This window comes from Bombyx mori, chromosome 5 (genome assembly GCF_030269925.1).
Source record: "Bombyx mori chromosome 5, ASM3026992v2".
Taxonomy (NCBI): Eukaryota; Metazoa; Arthropoda; class Insecta; order Lepidoptera; family Bombycidae; genus Bombyx; species Bombyx mori.
This window is the reverse complement of record NC_085111.1, coordinates 3,006,118-3,023,307: the sequence shown is the minus strand read 5'-3', so window position 1 is coordinate 3,023,307 and position 17,190 is coordinate 3,006,118. Positions and strand designations below refer to the sequence as shown.

The following is a 17,190-nucleotide window of genomic DNA, read 5'->3' as shown; positions in this document are numbered from 1 at the left end:
GTTTATTATTTATATTTGTATATATTTAAACGTATATAAGTATGTTTGTCAGTCCCTGGTACCCAGAGAATCCTAAATTGGGGCCGGAAATTCTTTTTTCTCCTACCTACGCCGAAAGTTCGGTTTTCATCACGCTGTACAGGGAAGAAAGTCTAACTTATTCTCCCTAGGTACTGACAATTGCGCATGCGTGTTAGTGTCTACGTCTGCTCTCACGCACCTAAATTCTCCGCCATTGTTGTGCTCGGGTAATTTGCAATATTATGTTTAGTGAAAAAGTGAAATAAACAAAAGGCAATAAAATTTAATAGTGAAGTATTAAACAAAGATGTGTTCATCAGGCAGCTCTTATTCAATGAGCAGTAGTTTATTTAAAAATTAAAAAGCAGTTAAATTGTTTTTTTATGGGTGGAGGCGCTCCGCCCCCCTAAACCCCCGCCAAGGCTTCGCCCCTGGACCCCAGCTCGGTACTCCACGGGTGCTAAGTTTTTTACAATGACGAACTTTCGGCCTGATAGGAGAAAAAATAGAATGTGCACCGCGGGAAAAGATATACCACCGCGGGATATGTCATCCCAGGGAAGAAATGTCCAACTTTTCTCCCTTGGTGCACAATGTACTATATTTTGCCCAAACGGGTAATTGAAACTAAAACAAAATATAAAAGTATAGTTTATTACGAAAATAGTCAAGAGCATGTTTACAGTTTCGCAGTCATGAAAGGTTTGAGGTACTGGTGGAAGGATGTGTTAACGGGCTCCGCGTTGAGAGGACTCTTCAGCGCCTCCTCCATCAGGCGCTCGTACACGCGCCCGTCGTACGCCCCCAGTGTGGAGTTCAGAATCTGTAACCAACAATATAATAGCACTGTTTTTTAGGCAAAGTTAATACAATGTATGCTGGTCTATCTTTTATGGAATCCATTCACCCCATGTCCAAAGATCTTCACGCTTGCTATTAACAAGTACTGTTGACTAATTAAATTCACCTAATAAATTCATTTAAATTCACGTATCGAAATTACAATATGCTAATAGAGCAAAAAAGTCACCGCAGTCATTGACATTGAAGCAAATTCGTACTTGGAGCAAAGCCGATACGGGCGTCTGATTCTGCCGCTGATTGTGGGATAATCGTGAAGGAGAATTCATTTATAATTATGACGAGTAAATCGACACAAAACCGCTCTCGTGAAAATATAAACGGAACACCTTCATATAAATGTAATGACAAAACATTATACCGAAAAAAAAATATTGTGTAAGATTTATTATGGAATTCAATCTATTCAGCGTCGAAACCATTGTAGTGGTTATAAGGTAATCAAAATCTCTTCTAAGCAAGATAAAAACTGCACAAATTAACAAAATAATACGAAGAAAACAGAATGGATTTAGACAGCCTTAAAAATTACCAGATTTTTTTTATGTATTACTAACTAGTAGTAGTTAACCAGTGAATAAGAAAAACTCAAAATGTCACTAAATATTAACCCTTTACAGCCCTAAAACTAATGTAAGGCTAAACTATATGTCCAATACGTGTGGACTCAAAGTGTTAAGTTGTAATTTGAAAATAAAAACAATCCCGATATTATGAAATGGAAATGATGCGCATGATAAAAACATTTCAAATATTGAAAAACACAGAATATCCTAAAAAATGAAATACACGTTAAGGTATAATAACCGGCAAACTTCTTGAGCATTTGTTGACGTAGTGGGGGTAAGTTTGCGCATGGTACACTCACGTGCAAAAACATTACTTACTCTGCGTCATAATGCTATTAAAATTATTAAAATCAACATATGTATTTATTTATATATTTATTAGAACATCAACAAAACATATAGGTCAATAATTGTAATAATTTAATCTTGGGGTAAAATAGATATTCCTTCTATTAAGTCAAAACTAGAGCTGTTGCCAGGTCTTGGTTCAGTTGAAGCGAAGCTGGTATTTGTATATTTTTTTTCGTTATCATAATCTTGACCATCATCATCATCACTGTTTTCATCACCCGAGTCGCTATCATCGTGATGAGTCGACATAGGGCTCATTGGCGTAGTTACAACTCGGTCGATTCGGTCTTCTTTTTTGTCTATAATTAATTATTTTTTGAAGATATTCGATTCGTAGTAATCGAATGTTACTTTTTTCATTTACCAGCTTCCGATTATTTTCTGTTCTTTTTTTTTCCATCTGAAGCCTAGCTCTTTCATAATTCGTCGTAAGCTTCATTCCGAGCCATTAAAATTTATATCTTCTTTAAATTTTTCGAAGCCTTTCTACGGTACGGAGTTTCGCTGCTTGTTATGTAGTTATTATGATTACATCTTTTTATTACAGATTGAACGAAACTATCCATTCCGGTAACTTTCTTCTTCGCTGATCTTTTCTTACCCGGAGTCCGCAACACGGCAAGCAAGCCAGAGCCTTTAGCTTCGTTAATAATGCACCTAACAGTACTCACTGATGTTTTTGTTGCTTCCGAAGTCTGTTTTAATTTTTCCATATCATTCTTCCCCTGTTTTATAATGAAGCAATATACGTCGTACACAAATTTTCTACCCTTTCTTTTAAGTACTACACCAGTTTGTCACGGCATAGTGTATGTTTTATAAAAAATCAACAAACACTCAACAAATAGCAATGGCAACAAAGTCCACAAGCAATTATAACAAATAACTTAACGATTAATAACGATAGACTTTCCACTGTACGCAAGCGTACTTTTGGGAGCAAGCGGAATGAGGGCGCGGTGCGGGACGCAAGGTTCAACTGATCTACCAATAACGCGCTCGATACGATTTCCCCTGCCGTCGTGCCTCACCCTCACCACCAAAGTGATCTAAAATTCGGTTCTGCGCAGTCAAGGTCATTTGCTCAAGAAGTTTGCCGAATACTATACGACTTATCCAAAAGGAAAATCATCAATCATAACAGAAAAGAGAAGTCAGGAAGAATAGTAAAAAACCAAATCCCTAAATGAAAAAATATATCAACAATCTTGTAAAGAGAGAAATTTGAGTTTACAACAACAACAAAATGGACGAAAGGAATTTTAAAAGAACTAGTAAAATCGAGAACGCTCTAGAAGTACAAGGCCATCTATTATCAAATAGCGGAAACACATATTGAAACCACTCGACAGGAATGTTCTCGATAGTTGTAGAGATGTCGTTTCGACATGACACGAAGGCAATTAGTAATCGGATCTCCTCGAAGCAAAACAGCGAACGGAAGAAGTTGATTGAGAATTTTAAAGCATTCCTTATGTCTTTTAAGTGTCTAATAGTGTTTTAATTTGTACTTCAGTGGAAGTTTTATTTATCCCGAACCCCAGCTTTATGAAGAGACCAACTGGCTATCGAAGCCGGTAGATACCCAAACTTAAATGCCGATTTGTTTGAATCGAAGCGGTCTCACGAAAACATTAAACGGTTTACAATTTGCCTGTCAAAGATCATTCAAGCACTGTTGATACGAACCTCGTCTCTGATGTCGAAGCCGTCCACTAAACCGACTGCGTTAGGTCGAATTACTGCCAGCAACTCTTCATATCTCTGCTGTAGTTGCATAACGTCATCCTTTTGCATTTTCGTATACTGAAAACAACAAAACATTTATATAACACTAGCGACCCGTCCTCGCTTCGCATCGAAAATGAGATGTCAGATTTTTTTTCCTACTTACTCGATACTTATCACTATATTTTAGGTTATTCACGCTAAGTATATGTTTTTAAATTATAGCCTAAATGTTGCTTTGATGTGTCAGCTATATTATTGTAAGTTTCATCAAAATCCATATAGTAGTTTTTGCATGAAAGAGAAGAAAATTTTATAATATTATAAAACTTTCGGGTTTATAATATTATAAAAGTAGGATAATCGAAAAAGAAAAACCTCATGCCCTATTTTTTAGACATTTTCGATTCAAAGCACTTTTTATATAGGTAGGATACAATAAAGCCTATTAGTCTTACTGTCATCACGATTAAAGCTCATAAATGAACTCCAAGAGGAATCCCAGTAGTTAAATTTACATTTACCCCTCAATAGATAAGGCGAAACAATAATACAGTACGATAAATTACCAATGATAAATTAAGTCGTAGGAAATGCAACAGAGATTTCAACGTATCAAGATGAAAATCGGTAAACAAGCTGTATTAAAGTCTGTAACCAAACCCATCTATAGCAATAAAATAAACCTTTCAATGGTCGTTCGTTCTATGTCGACTGATTCGTGTATGTCTTTTAGGAAGGCATTGAAAATACTGACATATTAAATGCATTATCTATGTTTTTTTTTATGAATGAGGGATTACTTGTGGCCCTGAGGCCTTTCCAGTTTCACGAGGACAGGTGGGCATTATCTATGATACTGACTGCAGCCAGTCACGTTCGTGTTCCTTCCATTTATTTTGTTTCTTTTCGAATGATACCTATTAAGACTCTGTCTTAGTCTATGTCCAGTCTTTTTTATGTCGTATATCCTGTCAAAGAGGGTGCACGCCACGACAACTTTAAATAAACGTTTATACTGACCACTAGAAAGTCTCCCTTTTTCTCCAACGCCCAATAAATAATGTACAATTCAACCAATTCCAGCAACACCTTCGACAAAGCAGGGGAGAGCGATTTCGTGAGTCGCTGCGCTTCAAGCCAAGATTTCTCGCAGATAATCACCCGGCAATGTGCCTGCGGACATAATAACAAGTAACGTATACTGGAAAAAACAACAATAAGATTGTTCTGACATTTAAATTGTATTATAATACGATTTATTTTGTTTAAAACTACCTCACTAGCTCTCACAAGTTGCACGGAAGCCTGATTCCAAGAGTCTTCGTAATCTAATCCAGTCTTTTCGTGTTTCTCTATTTCATCGTAAGCTGCCTTTGTTAATCTAAAAACGAAAGCATTATTATCAACCACTGAAATTTTATATCCGTTGTCCTATTAGTTAAGCCGGACCGCCTGAAGTCTTTGCATCCGAAGTAGATAGCTTGTTGTTGCCCATGCGAGTCTACAGTGTAGACTCTACACTTACCCACTATTAATTGGTCTAAACTAAATACTAGAGAAGTAAGAATTCAGGGGTCTCGGTCAAATCACCATTTATTATTTACTCGCGAAGTCTGTTCGTTGCCATGACGACGAGAGCAAAGTCCAATAGTATTACAACAACTTATTGGACGTATTGACCTTTGAGATTGAAAAAAAAACAAACATTACAAAAATTTGCATAAAATATCTAAACGAACATAAAAATAACGTATAATTATTGTCGGATTTTCAAGTTTTTTGTTCACATGTCTAGAAAAGAGGAGAAAAGAGGAAGAGATGGAATGGCATGGGCACGTGATGAGACGATATGACAATGAGATTGTTAACAGAGTTTTAACGATTTATGTGGAAAGGTTTAGAGGAAGAGGTAGACCTAAGAAAAAATGGATGGATTGCGTGAAAGACATAATGTGTAAGAGGGGAGTGAGCGAAGAAATGGTATATGATAGAGGAATATGCAAGGAGAAAATATTTTGCGCTAACGCCAAGTGACTGGGAGAAGAACGATGACTCGATGGACAGACTAGTGTTTCAAGTCCAGGTGAAAGTCTACAGATTCCGCGGCCGATCACCAACTGGACTGATCTGATAAAGAAAGTACCTGAGTCCACCGTGGTTCAGTGTACTCCAAAATGCCTCAGACCCCCAGAAGCACAACGCCAACTGGGCAATCCTCGAAAACAATAGTGACATAATGCCGCCGCGTGTACATCATCAGCGCAACTATGACCGCTCTAACAAGAGTCCGATAGAGAAGAGAAAACGTCTGAACCATAAAAATCAAATTAGCTTTACCCTGCTGCGATTGCCTGGAACCCTATAACGATGCCTTCGGGAGTATTCTGCCAATTACGATTACTGTTCTTGTCAAAGTCCAACAGATAGGCCACAGTTGATGTTATCGCTTTACCAGACAATGCTTGCTTTAAAGTCTTCATAAGATATCTAAAAGAAAACGCCATTAGATTAAGGGTGATTATCCTCTAGTTAATTTACTCACTGCGAATTATGTTGCTCAACTTTCAATCTCTATTACATTTAAATGCTTAACATATTTACAGATTCCGTGTCGAACTATTGGTGGCCAAAATTGATGTTTTTTTCTGTTTAAAAAAGATTATTTTCATAATAAATTTATTTTTAATACACGAGCCGAAGTACAAAAATATAGACTCTTTCGTCTGTGTCTTGCAATTTCTTGTTTTCAAAAACAATCGCCATGAAACAAAACAAAATGATAATTACAAATTTTCTACGTCACCTTGCAGTCTGCAGCATCATAACCGTGTATTCTCCTTCGTAAGTCACACTAGCCGTTACGATGGCCTGAATAAAAGGGAAGCTTGAAGACTTCATGTATCCGTGTCCACCGCAAGCCAGCCTGCAATCGTCGATGTGGATTGAGGCGTCTCGAGAGCAGACCGCCTTGAGACAACAGGAGACAGCGTGGAGCTGAAATATGTATATTGTATGGTGGACATCTATACATTTAAATAAAATTAGAGTGTCTGTTTGTAATATCGAAATAACCCCTTTTTACTACATGCATATGGATATATATACGACACATACACCAAAATAACATTTTTTCAATTTTTGTTTGTCTGTCTGTCTGTCTGTTTGTTCCGGCTAATCTCTGGAACGGCTGGACTGATTTTGATGAGACTTTCACTAATAGGTAGCTGATGATATAAGGAGTAACTTAGGCTACTTTTTTTAGACTAGCTTCGCCCCGCGGCGTAACCCGCGGTACGACAATAACCGCGGGACTCAGCTATCAATAATAAAATTTAATGTTTCCGAAGCGAAGCGAGGGCGTGTCGCTAGTAATAAAATTTTATTACTAGCGACACGCCCTCGCGTCCCGCGATGTTACCCGAGGATATTGTCGTACCGTGCTACCGAAGCTAGTCTAAAAAAAGTAAAGCCTAAGTCGCTCCTTATATCATCAGCTACCTATCAGTGAAAGTCCCGTAAAAATCGATCTAGACGTTCCAGAGATTAGCCGGAACAAACAGACAGACAGATAAAAATAAAAAATAAATGTTATTTTGGTGTATATACTGTATATTTCAGTGTATACAAAAACATATATAAATGTTTTAATAGAAAATTTGACGGTAGTCAGCACCAATGTTCAATTTTCGAAGAATAAGAAAACCTTAATCTTCCGATAAAAATAAACCCGAGATTAAAACCGTTAAAGTAATTTTGATTAAATTAAAATCACACTATACAACTTACTTCAGGCAACTGTTCAAGGTTCCCTTTATCCAAATCGCTGGTGACCTTATAGTAAGTATCCCAGAGCCAGTGCCCAGTGATTCGGTAAACGTGACTCGTAGCGACAGCAATGAACAACTTATGTTGTTGAGTCACGTATTCAATAATCTGTGGCTCCGGTTGTCTGTATACATGAAAAAAAACCCTAATAATTAACAAGGAGACGTTTCAATAAATTAAAATAAAATAAGGCTTATCGTAAAATGTGTTTATTACATAATACCATAGTATATTATTACTATAAAAACGATTAAAATTCTGGTAGGAATTGAAGAAATGATTTGTCATTATTTATCCAACGCGCGTAATGATCAATTTTTATGACGCCGATGAACAATGTACCACTTAATGTAGCACTACTAACACTAGCACAAAGTTAAAATACTCATAATAAGTCGTCGTGGCCTAAAGGATAAGACGTCCGGTGCATTCGTATCTTGCGATGCACCGGTGTTCGAATCTAGCAAGCAGGTATCAATTTTTCCAATGAAATACGTACTTATCAATTGTTCACGATCGACTTCCACGGTGAAAGAATAACATCGTGTAATAAAAATTAAACTCCCAAAATAATAAATTGCGTAATTACTGGTGACAGAGCGTCTTGTGAGTACGCACGGGTAGGTAGCACCACCTTGACTATTTCTACTGTGAAGCAGTAAAGAGTTTGGGTTTTAAGAGTGAGGCAGCGCTTGTATTGTACTGCTTAGAACTCATATCTGAAGGTGGGTGGCGGCACTTATGTTGTAGATTTCTATGGGCTCCGGTAACCACTTAACACCAGGTGGTTAGTGAGCTCGTCCACACATTTAAGAAAAAAATAATAATAAAAAAATAATGTGATTTGAATATGTATCAGAAAACGAACACACATTTGTTTTAATATTATTAAAATTTACAGAACGTAATTTTATTCGGGGCGCAATGTCAAGACAGAAGTCAACGCATTGTTTGAAAAACTGTAAACATAATAAGAAGTTGACGTAAATATTTATGTTCGTGAATCACCATTTTTAGCTTTTTTTTCTCCTACCTATTCTAGCAACCTCAAAAGGGTATTCTAAATTCACCGAACTACTAGGTGAGCACGCGGGGCTCAAACCTGACGTTGTTGCTAGCACGAACCCTAGCAAGAGCCGTGCTTCGCAGAACTACCACCGGATTGGAAACGCGACCCACTAAGAAGATCGGGCGAGAAACTCAGTGGGCTTTGTCTTAATGTGGGTTAATTTACTCGCCGAGCCCTTCATCGCAAGAGACGGGTTCGACGAGAACGATGTCTCGATCGTTATTTGATTCGGTACTAGTGTTCACCGAATGCTAGAGATACAACCGTAATCACGGACACCTTCAAGGTTTCGATTAATTTTATATTTACAAATGACATTATCTACTTTTCTTTGTAATTGACAGTTTAAAAACTAATTAATAACTAAGGGAATATTTCATATTGATACACAAAATCTCGTCAAGAGTTACGAAAAAATCGGTTGACAAACAAAGGAGGAAATATTACTCAGTTAAGTATTGTGTTTTTGCTTGTTTGGATCCTTACTACGAACACAAGACTACCGTGCTAAAGATCGATATTCAGGAGAGCTAAGCTATTAGCCAGTTGACGAGAAGACGTGTTGAATCACAATCGATGAAGAGCGAAGGACAAGATCTAGTTAGGTCACTAAACCAAAAAGCGGAACCAGGGCTATCCAAAACAATTTGGGATCGACCCATTGCAACTGACTAGAACTCGCAGCCTCAGCAGATTCAGTTAGTAAGCGGGATTTCAAGAATAATGATTTGCTTGCAGTAACAATACCGAGTGGCATGTATTCGATAAATACCAGAATTGAAAGTAAGCTTGTTGAGCCTGTTTATCGCTTTACAAAAACAATTCGAACTCGTTCCTTGGCCGGCAAATCTTTTTTATAATAAAATCCCCACAGCTATTTTGGAATTAAAGTTTAATAGTTTTAAAACCCAAAGTAAGCTAATACTAACATAATAATGAAGACTTATGACGCTGCGACTGTGTGGACGTTTGGATTTGTCCAAAGCAATAGTCCGAACAAATGTTCGGTCAGTGGCCAGTAATAAAGACCTGTTACTTCAAATTCAAAAAAATATCGGTTTTTTTTTATTGCTTAGATGGATGGACAATGGCACAGCCCACCTGGTGTTAAGTGGTTACTGGAACCCATAGACATCTACAACGTAAATGCGCCACCCACCTCGAGATATAAATTCGAAGGTCTCAGTATAGTTACAACGGCTACCCCACCCTTCGAACCGAAACGCATTGCTGCTTCACGGCGGAAATAGGCGGGGTGGTGGTACCGACATTTTATTTGGAAACAAGTAAGTCCTGGGTTTCTTGCCAATTCTTCTCAGTGGCGAACTAATATTTCGAATTCTGTTTCCGAATATGCAGCCTATCCTATCAACTGCGATCAACTCACCCCGGCTTCGGTTGCGACTGGTGCCGGACGACCGAGTACCTGACAGCGACGGTGGACGCTCGGGCCAATTCGTACGCCATATCAGTGACAATCAGAACGCGTATCAATACCATCGTGCCATAAGTCAACTTCTCGCTTTTCGCTTTTACATAAGTCCCGTCCTGGAAATCGATTTATGCTATTTAATAGTACATTGTGCACCAAGGGAGAAAAGTAGGACATTTCCTCCCGCGTGTAAAATTGCAAACACGCGGGATGAGATGTCCTACTATTTTCCCGCGGTGCACATTCTATTTTTTCTCCTACCAGGCCGAAAGTTCGTGGAGCACCGAGCCGGGGCCCAGGGGTGAAGCCCTGGCTGAGGTGGGGGGGGGGGAGACTTTCTTCCCTGTACAGCGGGAGGAAAACCGAACTTTCGGCGTAGGTAAGAGAAAAATACTAATTATAAGCTGTAGATTTTCTAGTTTTCGTATTTGAGGTACAGATGAGATAAGCATAAATTATCACTGCTACTAAACATTGCACTTATCTCCTATGAAACAGTTTCTACGTAACATAGGTATTACACTCATTCAATTAGTTCTGGTTATAAATGGCTTATGAGGCGGGCTTCTGTCTCGTCAGTTTGTTTTTAATCGTGAATAAATGATAACAAATATTAAGCGCATTTAATGAAACTCTTCGTTTCTTAGTTTACCTTATTATACGTGTTGGTCTAATGGTCTTTTTTTTTATCATTGAAAGATTACTGGTGGCCCGGAGGCCTTTCCAGCTTCACCAGGACAGGGTCATTTTTATGTGTACCTTCAGAACTTGAGCATTCTTCATCAGAAGATTAGTCCTCGGTATTCTAACTTTGTTGAAGCCAAGGAAACCATTGTTGACCGTGTTGTAACCAAGCTTCGATCCAATTTCGCCAATTTTGATACCAGGCATCGGCATGTGCGTTTCCAAGTCCCGAATTTGCACGAGGAACGGATGAACACCATAGCACTTTCCTTTTGTGTATAGTTGGGCTACCACAACGCAGTGGTTGGCGGTGTGGGCCACTGAAAACCAACATTAATTGAATAAATGCATAAGCCTAAAGCGTAATAAAAACAGTTAACCATTAAAAACACTGCTACACTTCACAAATCGAACCCTATCACCCATCACCATCATCTTATCATTTCATTATCTCATCACATCATCGCCTCAACCACATCACTTCATCGCCATCTAATAATAGCCAGCAAGCATAATCACCACCCCTGCCTCGTTGGGCGGGGAGTCCAAGCCCGGGCCGAGAGAAGTGCCCCGAGGCCCAATCCAGGCGAAGACTCAACGACGCGATCGAGAAGCTAAAAAACTCGTAAACACACAGAATAAAAAATGTTCGACAAGAATCTAGATCGCACTTCGCCTGGATATTTGGTAAGTATATATTTCAACTTATTTAATTATGTACATCTCTGGTCACAAGGAATCGTAGTGTGGAGCCAGTTGGCCGTGTATTTTTAATTTTTTTTATTGCTCAGATGGGTAAACGAGCTCACAGCCCACCTGGTGTTACGTGGTTACTGGAGCCCATAAAGATCTACAACGTAAATGCGCCACCCACCTTGATTTATAAGTTCTAAGGTCTCAGTTTAGTTACAACGGCTGCCCCACCCTTCAAACCGAAACGCATTACTGCTTCACGGCAGAAATAGACGGGGTGGTGGAACCTACCCGTGCGGACTCACAAAAGGTCCTACTACTAGTAATTACGCAAGTTATAATTTTGCGGGATTGATTTTTATTACACGATGCTATTCCTTCACCGTGGAAGTCAATCGTGAACATTTGTCAAGTACGTATTTCATTAGAAAAATTGGTACCCGCCTGCGGAATTCGAACACCGTTGCATCGCTACATACGAATGCAACGGACGCCTTGTCCTTTAGGCCACGATTACTTGTGTGATTTTTTCCCAATTATTGAATTTTAGGACCGGCAAAAAATGCAGCAGCCTCCCAACAACGCGATAGATACGCAGTATTCTAATAACGTTTCGTTGGTACAAATGGATTACATCGACATAATTGGTCTAAAAATATTATCTCAAACAGGAATTGATCTATGTATATTATATTCGACCTGGATTCTTAAAACGTCAGTAGAGATGAGGTTTGGTGAATTGTTAAATGAAAACATCTTACATCCACCGGGCCACCATTTGAATGAAGTCAGCGTTGGAGTGTTCAGTATAAACTCTTCGGCTTTCGCGTCGTAAGTTGCTGTCGTCTCCAAGCCTCTCAGGAAGGTGCCGTGACCCAGCTCCGTCTGAAAAATTAGATGATGAGAATTTCTTCACTTCTAATACTAGGACTTAGCTCAGAAACTGCGTACTGGAAACGATTTTAACAGAATAAGCAGTGGTGGATATACACTAGGGGCAGTCGGGGCAAGTACCCAGGGCGGCAAATTTTTTAGGGCGGCAAAATTTTGTAAGCAAAAAATTTTTTTTGTCTTTTTAAGTTTGCTCAATATAATTAATTAATTCTATTAATTGATAATTTTCTGTTTAATTAATAATTCAACAAATTCAATTCATTCATTATTTATGAATTATAATACTGGCACTTCTAGTAAAAATTAATAATCAAAATGATTTATTTCCTGGGACATTTAAAATAATAATAGATTTTCCATTTTCTGGAATTAAAGAAATATTAATTATATGTTTTTTTTATGTAATATGTGCAAAATTTATAATTGTTAAAAAAAAACAAATATTTATTTATGTTTTTGGAATATAAAACATATGATAAAGTTTCTGCAATAAATTAGTTATTTTAATTTTGAAAAATAAAATATAAACAATAAGTTTAGGTAAAATTCCAGTATTGGGTGGATTTTTTTCCGGTGCCCAGGTGCGGCATTATGTCTAAATTCGGCCCTGAGCATAAGGTAGTGTAACAAGAGTAAAGGCGAATTTACATTACGAAATTAGTGGCATGAAACTAATTTCGTGACATTAGTTTTACCAACAGTTTCACGTGTAATTTAATACTTTCGTAATGCAAGCATTAATTTCATGCATGCAAATTAGTTTCGTGCCCTGCGCGATTTTTTGGTGAAATTAGTGTCATGCAACTAATTTCATAGTGTAGACGCGACGTGAAACTAATGTCGCGAAAGGGCCTGCGCTGTGCGGACGTGTGTATTGTTAGTTCGGACGCGCTTCAAGCGTTGAAAATGGCAAACCAACGATGGACACTAATTTTTTTACGAAATTACTTTCGCATATATCGAAACTACTTTCTTGAAACTGAGCTCAACATGCATGACACTAATTTTGTAATGTAAACTCGGCATAAGAGTAACACATATGACAATACAAAAACAATCAATAAAATATACACATGTTGTATTAAATTTAACAAGATAAACAAACAGAAAAACCGTAAAACCGTTAATCACGTTTGCAGAACTTCGTTGAAAAGAAGAAAATGTGATACACAACAAATGTGACAAACCTGACAAATGTGACAAACCTAGATGATAAATGATAAATTGCGTACGATGATAAATAAATAACCTGTGCATAAGTGCCGATCATCTGCATGCTCTGCGCTTTAGGGACCCACTCGGCTGCTTGTTCGGGAGTGGTTTGATGCAAGAGCGTCGGCAGGAACATGCCCATGTGAACCAAAAACGGTGACACATCCTTGAGGACTCCGAACTGCACCCGGTACTTGTTTGTTGGACTGCGAATGACATTTTTAATCAAATGATAATCTTATATATTTATACGAGCAATTCTTGTACATCACAACCCGTCGCTTGCGACGAAGGGCTCGACGAGTAAATTAACCCTCAGACACAGTCCACTGAGTTTCTCGCCGGATCTTCTCAGTGGGTCGCGTTTCCGATCCGGTGGTAGAATCTGCGAAATACGGCTCTTGCTAGGTTCGTATTAGCAACGTCGTCAGGTTTGAGCCCCGCGAGCTCACCTACTAGTTAAGGTTACGCTGAAATAGCCTCTCAAGGCTCAACGCTTAGGTAGGAAAAAAAATCATTACATACCTACCCGTTGCAACACCGGACAAATCGGAAAGTCTTTCTAAATGCGCACATCATACCTGAATATGTCCAATAAGTTGTGCGTCTCGAAATATTTCTGGAGAATTTTAAACAATAAACTGGCCTTTCGGATTGCGTTCTCGTAGCGTTCTTTGTGACTTAAATATTCTTCGGGAGTTTCATCCTTCAACTCTTTGACACTAAGCACCAAATCCTCTGCGGGATGAAAAGAAACAAGCAAAACATGTAACGAAAGCTTAAAGATTATTGAAGTGAAACTTCTTTAGAATCGTTGTGATTTCAAACTCGATGAAACGAAAAAATAAGTCCATAGAGACACAAACACATAAATGTATAGGATTCAGCCGGCGAGAGAATGAGATAGAACACATTAGACGTTCTCAGTGTAGTGTGCTTATTTTAATACAACGCCATCTATGAAAATTTTAATACTAACGTGTGTATGAAACCTCTTATAGTGATTTTTAATTTAGGATTATACGTGAAGTTAAAATATCAATTCACAGAGGGCGCTACCTCATACTATAAAAGATGATTTACAATTATTTACTAATAACAAAATTTTACATATACTTAGACATTTAGGATAATTGTATTTTAATTTTTGAAGGTTTCACTTCTACCACGTGTGAATTGCACACATGTATTTTTTTTACTGCTGTAAAGCTGCAGAAGAAGTCGCTTTCCGCTTTATATTAAGTAGTTATTGGAATACATAGAGACGTAACATGGCGATTTCCACGTCTGTTGCATGAAATCGGACTGGGTCTACGGTGTTTCATTGAATTGAAAGACTCTGTTGAAGTGCCCGATTTTAAAAGTAATAAATAATAATAATAAATAAATTAAAGAATGATAAGACAAAGAAAATAAAGTTACTAAACTATTTTCGCTTTCGTCGACTCGGAAAGTATAATAAATTCAAATTATCGCTACAACTTGATCCTTGTACCACTTACCATCAAAGTTTATTTAAAGTAAAAATGATAAACAAATAAATCGTCGTTAAAATCGTCCTGACCTTTTTACCACGGATACATAATGCGGTTTATCACTGAGAAGTTTTGACAAGAAACTCAGAGCTGCTCATACTGTGTATTATATATTATATTAATAACCGGAACTTTAATTACACAGTCAACTACTGCGCAGGAATATAATATATTTTTCTGATCATGTTTATAAATATTGAACAGCAAAATAAAATAAAAAAAATGTAGTTTAAATACTAAAAAAACACGCTGAATTGGGAAAACGACATAACAAGCAATTTCATCTTTTTTTTATCCTACTGATACAGGTCAGGATATTAGAGCGAAGTTTAAATTGTTATAAATTATTGTACTATCATAACTTGAAGTCGACGTATTCAAGTCGGTAAAAATAATGTTCAAAGATTCCGTTACACACAAATCAACAACAAACGTTATTAAGTTAACAAAATGATTTACCCAACTCTTTCCTCTCCAAGGTGTGTTCCTCTCCTCTGTCAATGAAATGCACCAGTTCCTGTACGTCAAAGGTACATTTCTGTCTCTCCTTGACCAGATCAGGGTTCACGCTGCTCATTGTTATGCTTTAAACTTATTTTGGCGTGCGTTCACAATAAATAAGTCTACTAAACTAATCAGCTGGACTTTGATTATCAAGAAATAAAGAATTTTTACCTTGATACGTAGAATAACAAATTTACCGCGATTTATCATCATTTATCTAGTCTTATCAAAAGAATACAAGTTATGAAGCCAGAAGTACTCTTCATTGACTTGTATCTTGGACTTCTATGTACATTGATGTTTAGAGGAATTGTTTTTTTTCTATTCCAGGTAAACACAGTATTTTAACCTAGATCACAAAGCTACTTACGCCATTTACTGGTCATATAGTGGTGGTAGGGTGTCTTGTGAGTCCGCACAGGTAGGTACCACCGCCCTGCCTATTTCTGCCGTGAAGCAATAATGCGTTTCGGTTTGAAGGGTGGGGCAGCCGTTGTAACCATAATGAGACCTTAGAACTTATATCTCAAGGTGGGCAGCGCTTTTAAATTGTAGATGTATATGGGCTCCAGTAATCACTTAACACCATGTGGGCTGTGAGATTGCCAACCCACAAAGCAATAAAAAAAACCATCGAAAATGAAGTTTCACTTCATTCACGTGCACCAAGTTGCACACGCACCGTTTTTATTTATAATAATGTCACATTTGTTTGTACGTAGTCTTTGATCTCAAGTGTCAGTGGTGAATGGGCTCATAGTCCACCTGCTATTGAGTGCTCACAGGAGCTGACGAGATGTGAGATTCAAATTTTATTTGTGTTATATCGACGATATGTAGGGGGGCTACATATAAGAGTAGTAATATTTTGTTCAGTCCAACCTAAACTGACAGATTGGTGAACACCTAAGTTCCTCGTAGTTCTCGCAAAGGTTTTTAATTTTTAATGAATATGATCCAACAGTAAGCCGAGTGTGAAAATCAACTATTGAGGCACCATAAAAACTCACAATGACTGCTTAAAAAATTCAAGATTAACTGATAACACTACGGTATTAGTGTATTATGTATTAGGTAATAATGGTCAAAGGTTACATATGATACAATACACATCGAATTTTAAAATAATAGATATGAATTTATATATTCATAATAATAATATGATAACAGCATTCAATATGATAATTCAAAAGTTAAAGAGTTACGGATTTAAGAAGAATCGCTTCGTCAAACTCAACGAGCTTGTTTTTTTTATCAAAATAAAACACAGACTACAAATTCGAAACGAGAAAGACTCACACTTCACAAAACGGAAATGGAACTTATTGGCAATACTGACAGAGATTGATTATGATAAAATTATTTATCTGGAAGGAAGAAAAACGCGTTTCGGAAGTTCTCAGCGGTGGGCAGCGGTTTTATTATGACTGAAATCGGTAAAAAGACTAACGGCGATCACAAATGAGATGCTTGGTAATAGCTCTTTGTATACGCATCATAGAGAAAATCAAATCTTCGTGAAACATAATACGTAAGCGCCTCATTAATCCGTGCATAGTTTTTTTCCCAGATGGTCTCAATTCAAACTATTGATTCATATATCATAATGAAAAACATACCTAGTAATAAAAATATTCATCTAAAACCAAACAGCGACATGGGTCGGTAATAGAAATAATAATTGTAACAATTGTTCCTATTACCGCCACTTTTGTGTTTATTAAATTATTAAGAAGATATTATTAAAAAATATTTAAACATCATTATAACTCTTTACGATTATATTTTTTACTAAAAACGATATAAGTA

General features: G+C 37.4%; 1 protein-coding gene across 1 annotated transcript; it reads right to left on the bottom strand.

The window, feature by feature from the left end:
* Positions 1-656: 656 nt before the first annotated feature.
* LOC101744242 (probable peroxisomal acyl-coenzyme A oxidase 1) lies at positions 657-15,595 on the bottom strand. The gene is made up of 13 exons (XM_004932344.5): positions 15,337-15,595; positions 13,924-14,080; positions 13,380-13,548; positions 11,998-12,121; positions 10,619-10,863; positions 9,815-9,975; positions 7,320-7,482; positions 6,337-6,527; positions 5,871-6,020; positions 4,809-4,914; positions 4,554-4,706; positions 3,492-3,608; positions 657-844 (listed from the first exon to the last, which is right to left on the bottom strand). The coding sequence occupies exons 1-13, from the start codon at positions 15,452-15,454 to the stop codon at positions 701-703; spliced, it is 1,998 nt and encodes a 665-aa protein (XP_004932401.1). The 5' UTR covers positions 15,455-15,595; the 3' UTR covers positions 657-700.
* Between the last annotated feature and the right edge of the window lie 1,595 nt (positions 15,596-17,190).

What these genes read in the sequence shown, in the direction of transcription:
- LOC101744242 (XM_004932344.5), bottom strand. Translation starts at nt 15,454, where the DNA reads ATGAGCAGCGTGAACCCTGATCTGGTCAAGGAGAGACAGAAATGTACC. An exon ending in ATGATGCTGCAGACTGCAAG is followed by an intron (nt 6,021 to 6,336) that starts GTGACGTAGAAA and finishes GTTTTCTTTTAG; the next exon opens with ATATCTTATGAAGACTTTAA. An exon ending in TTCCAGGCAATCGCAGCAGG is followed by an intron (nt 4,915 to 5,870) that starts GTAAAGCTAATT and finishes TTTCGTTTTTAG; the next exon opens with ATTAACAAAGGCAGCTTACG.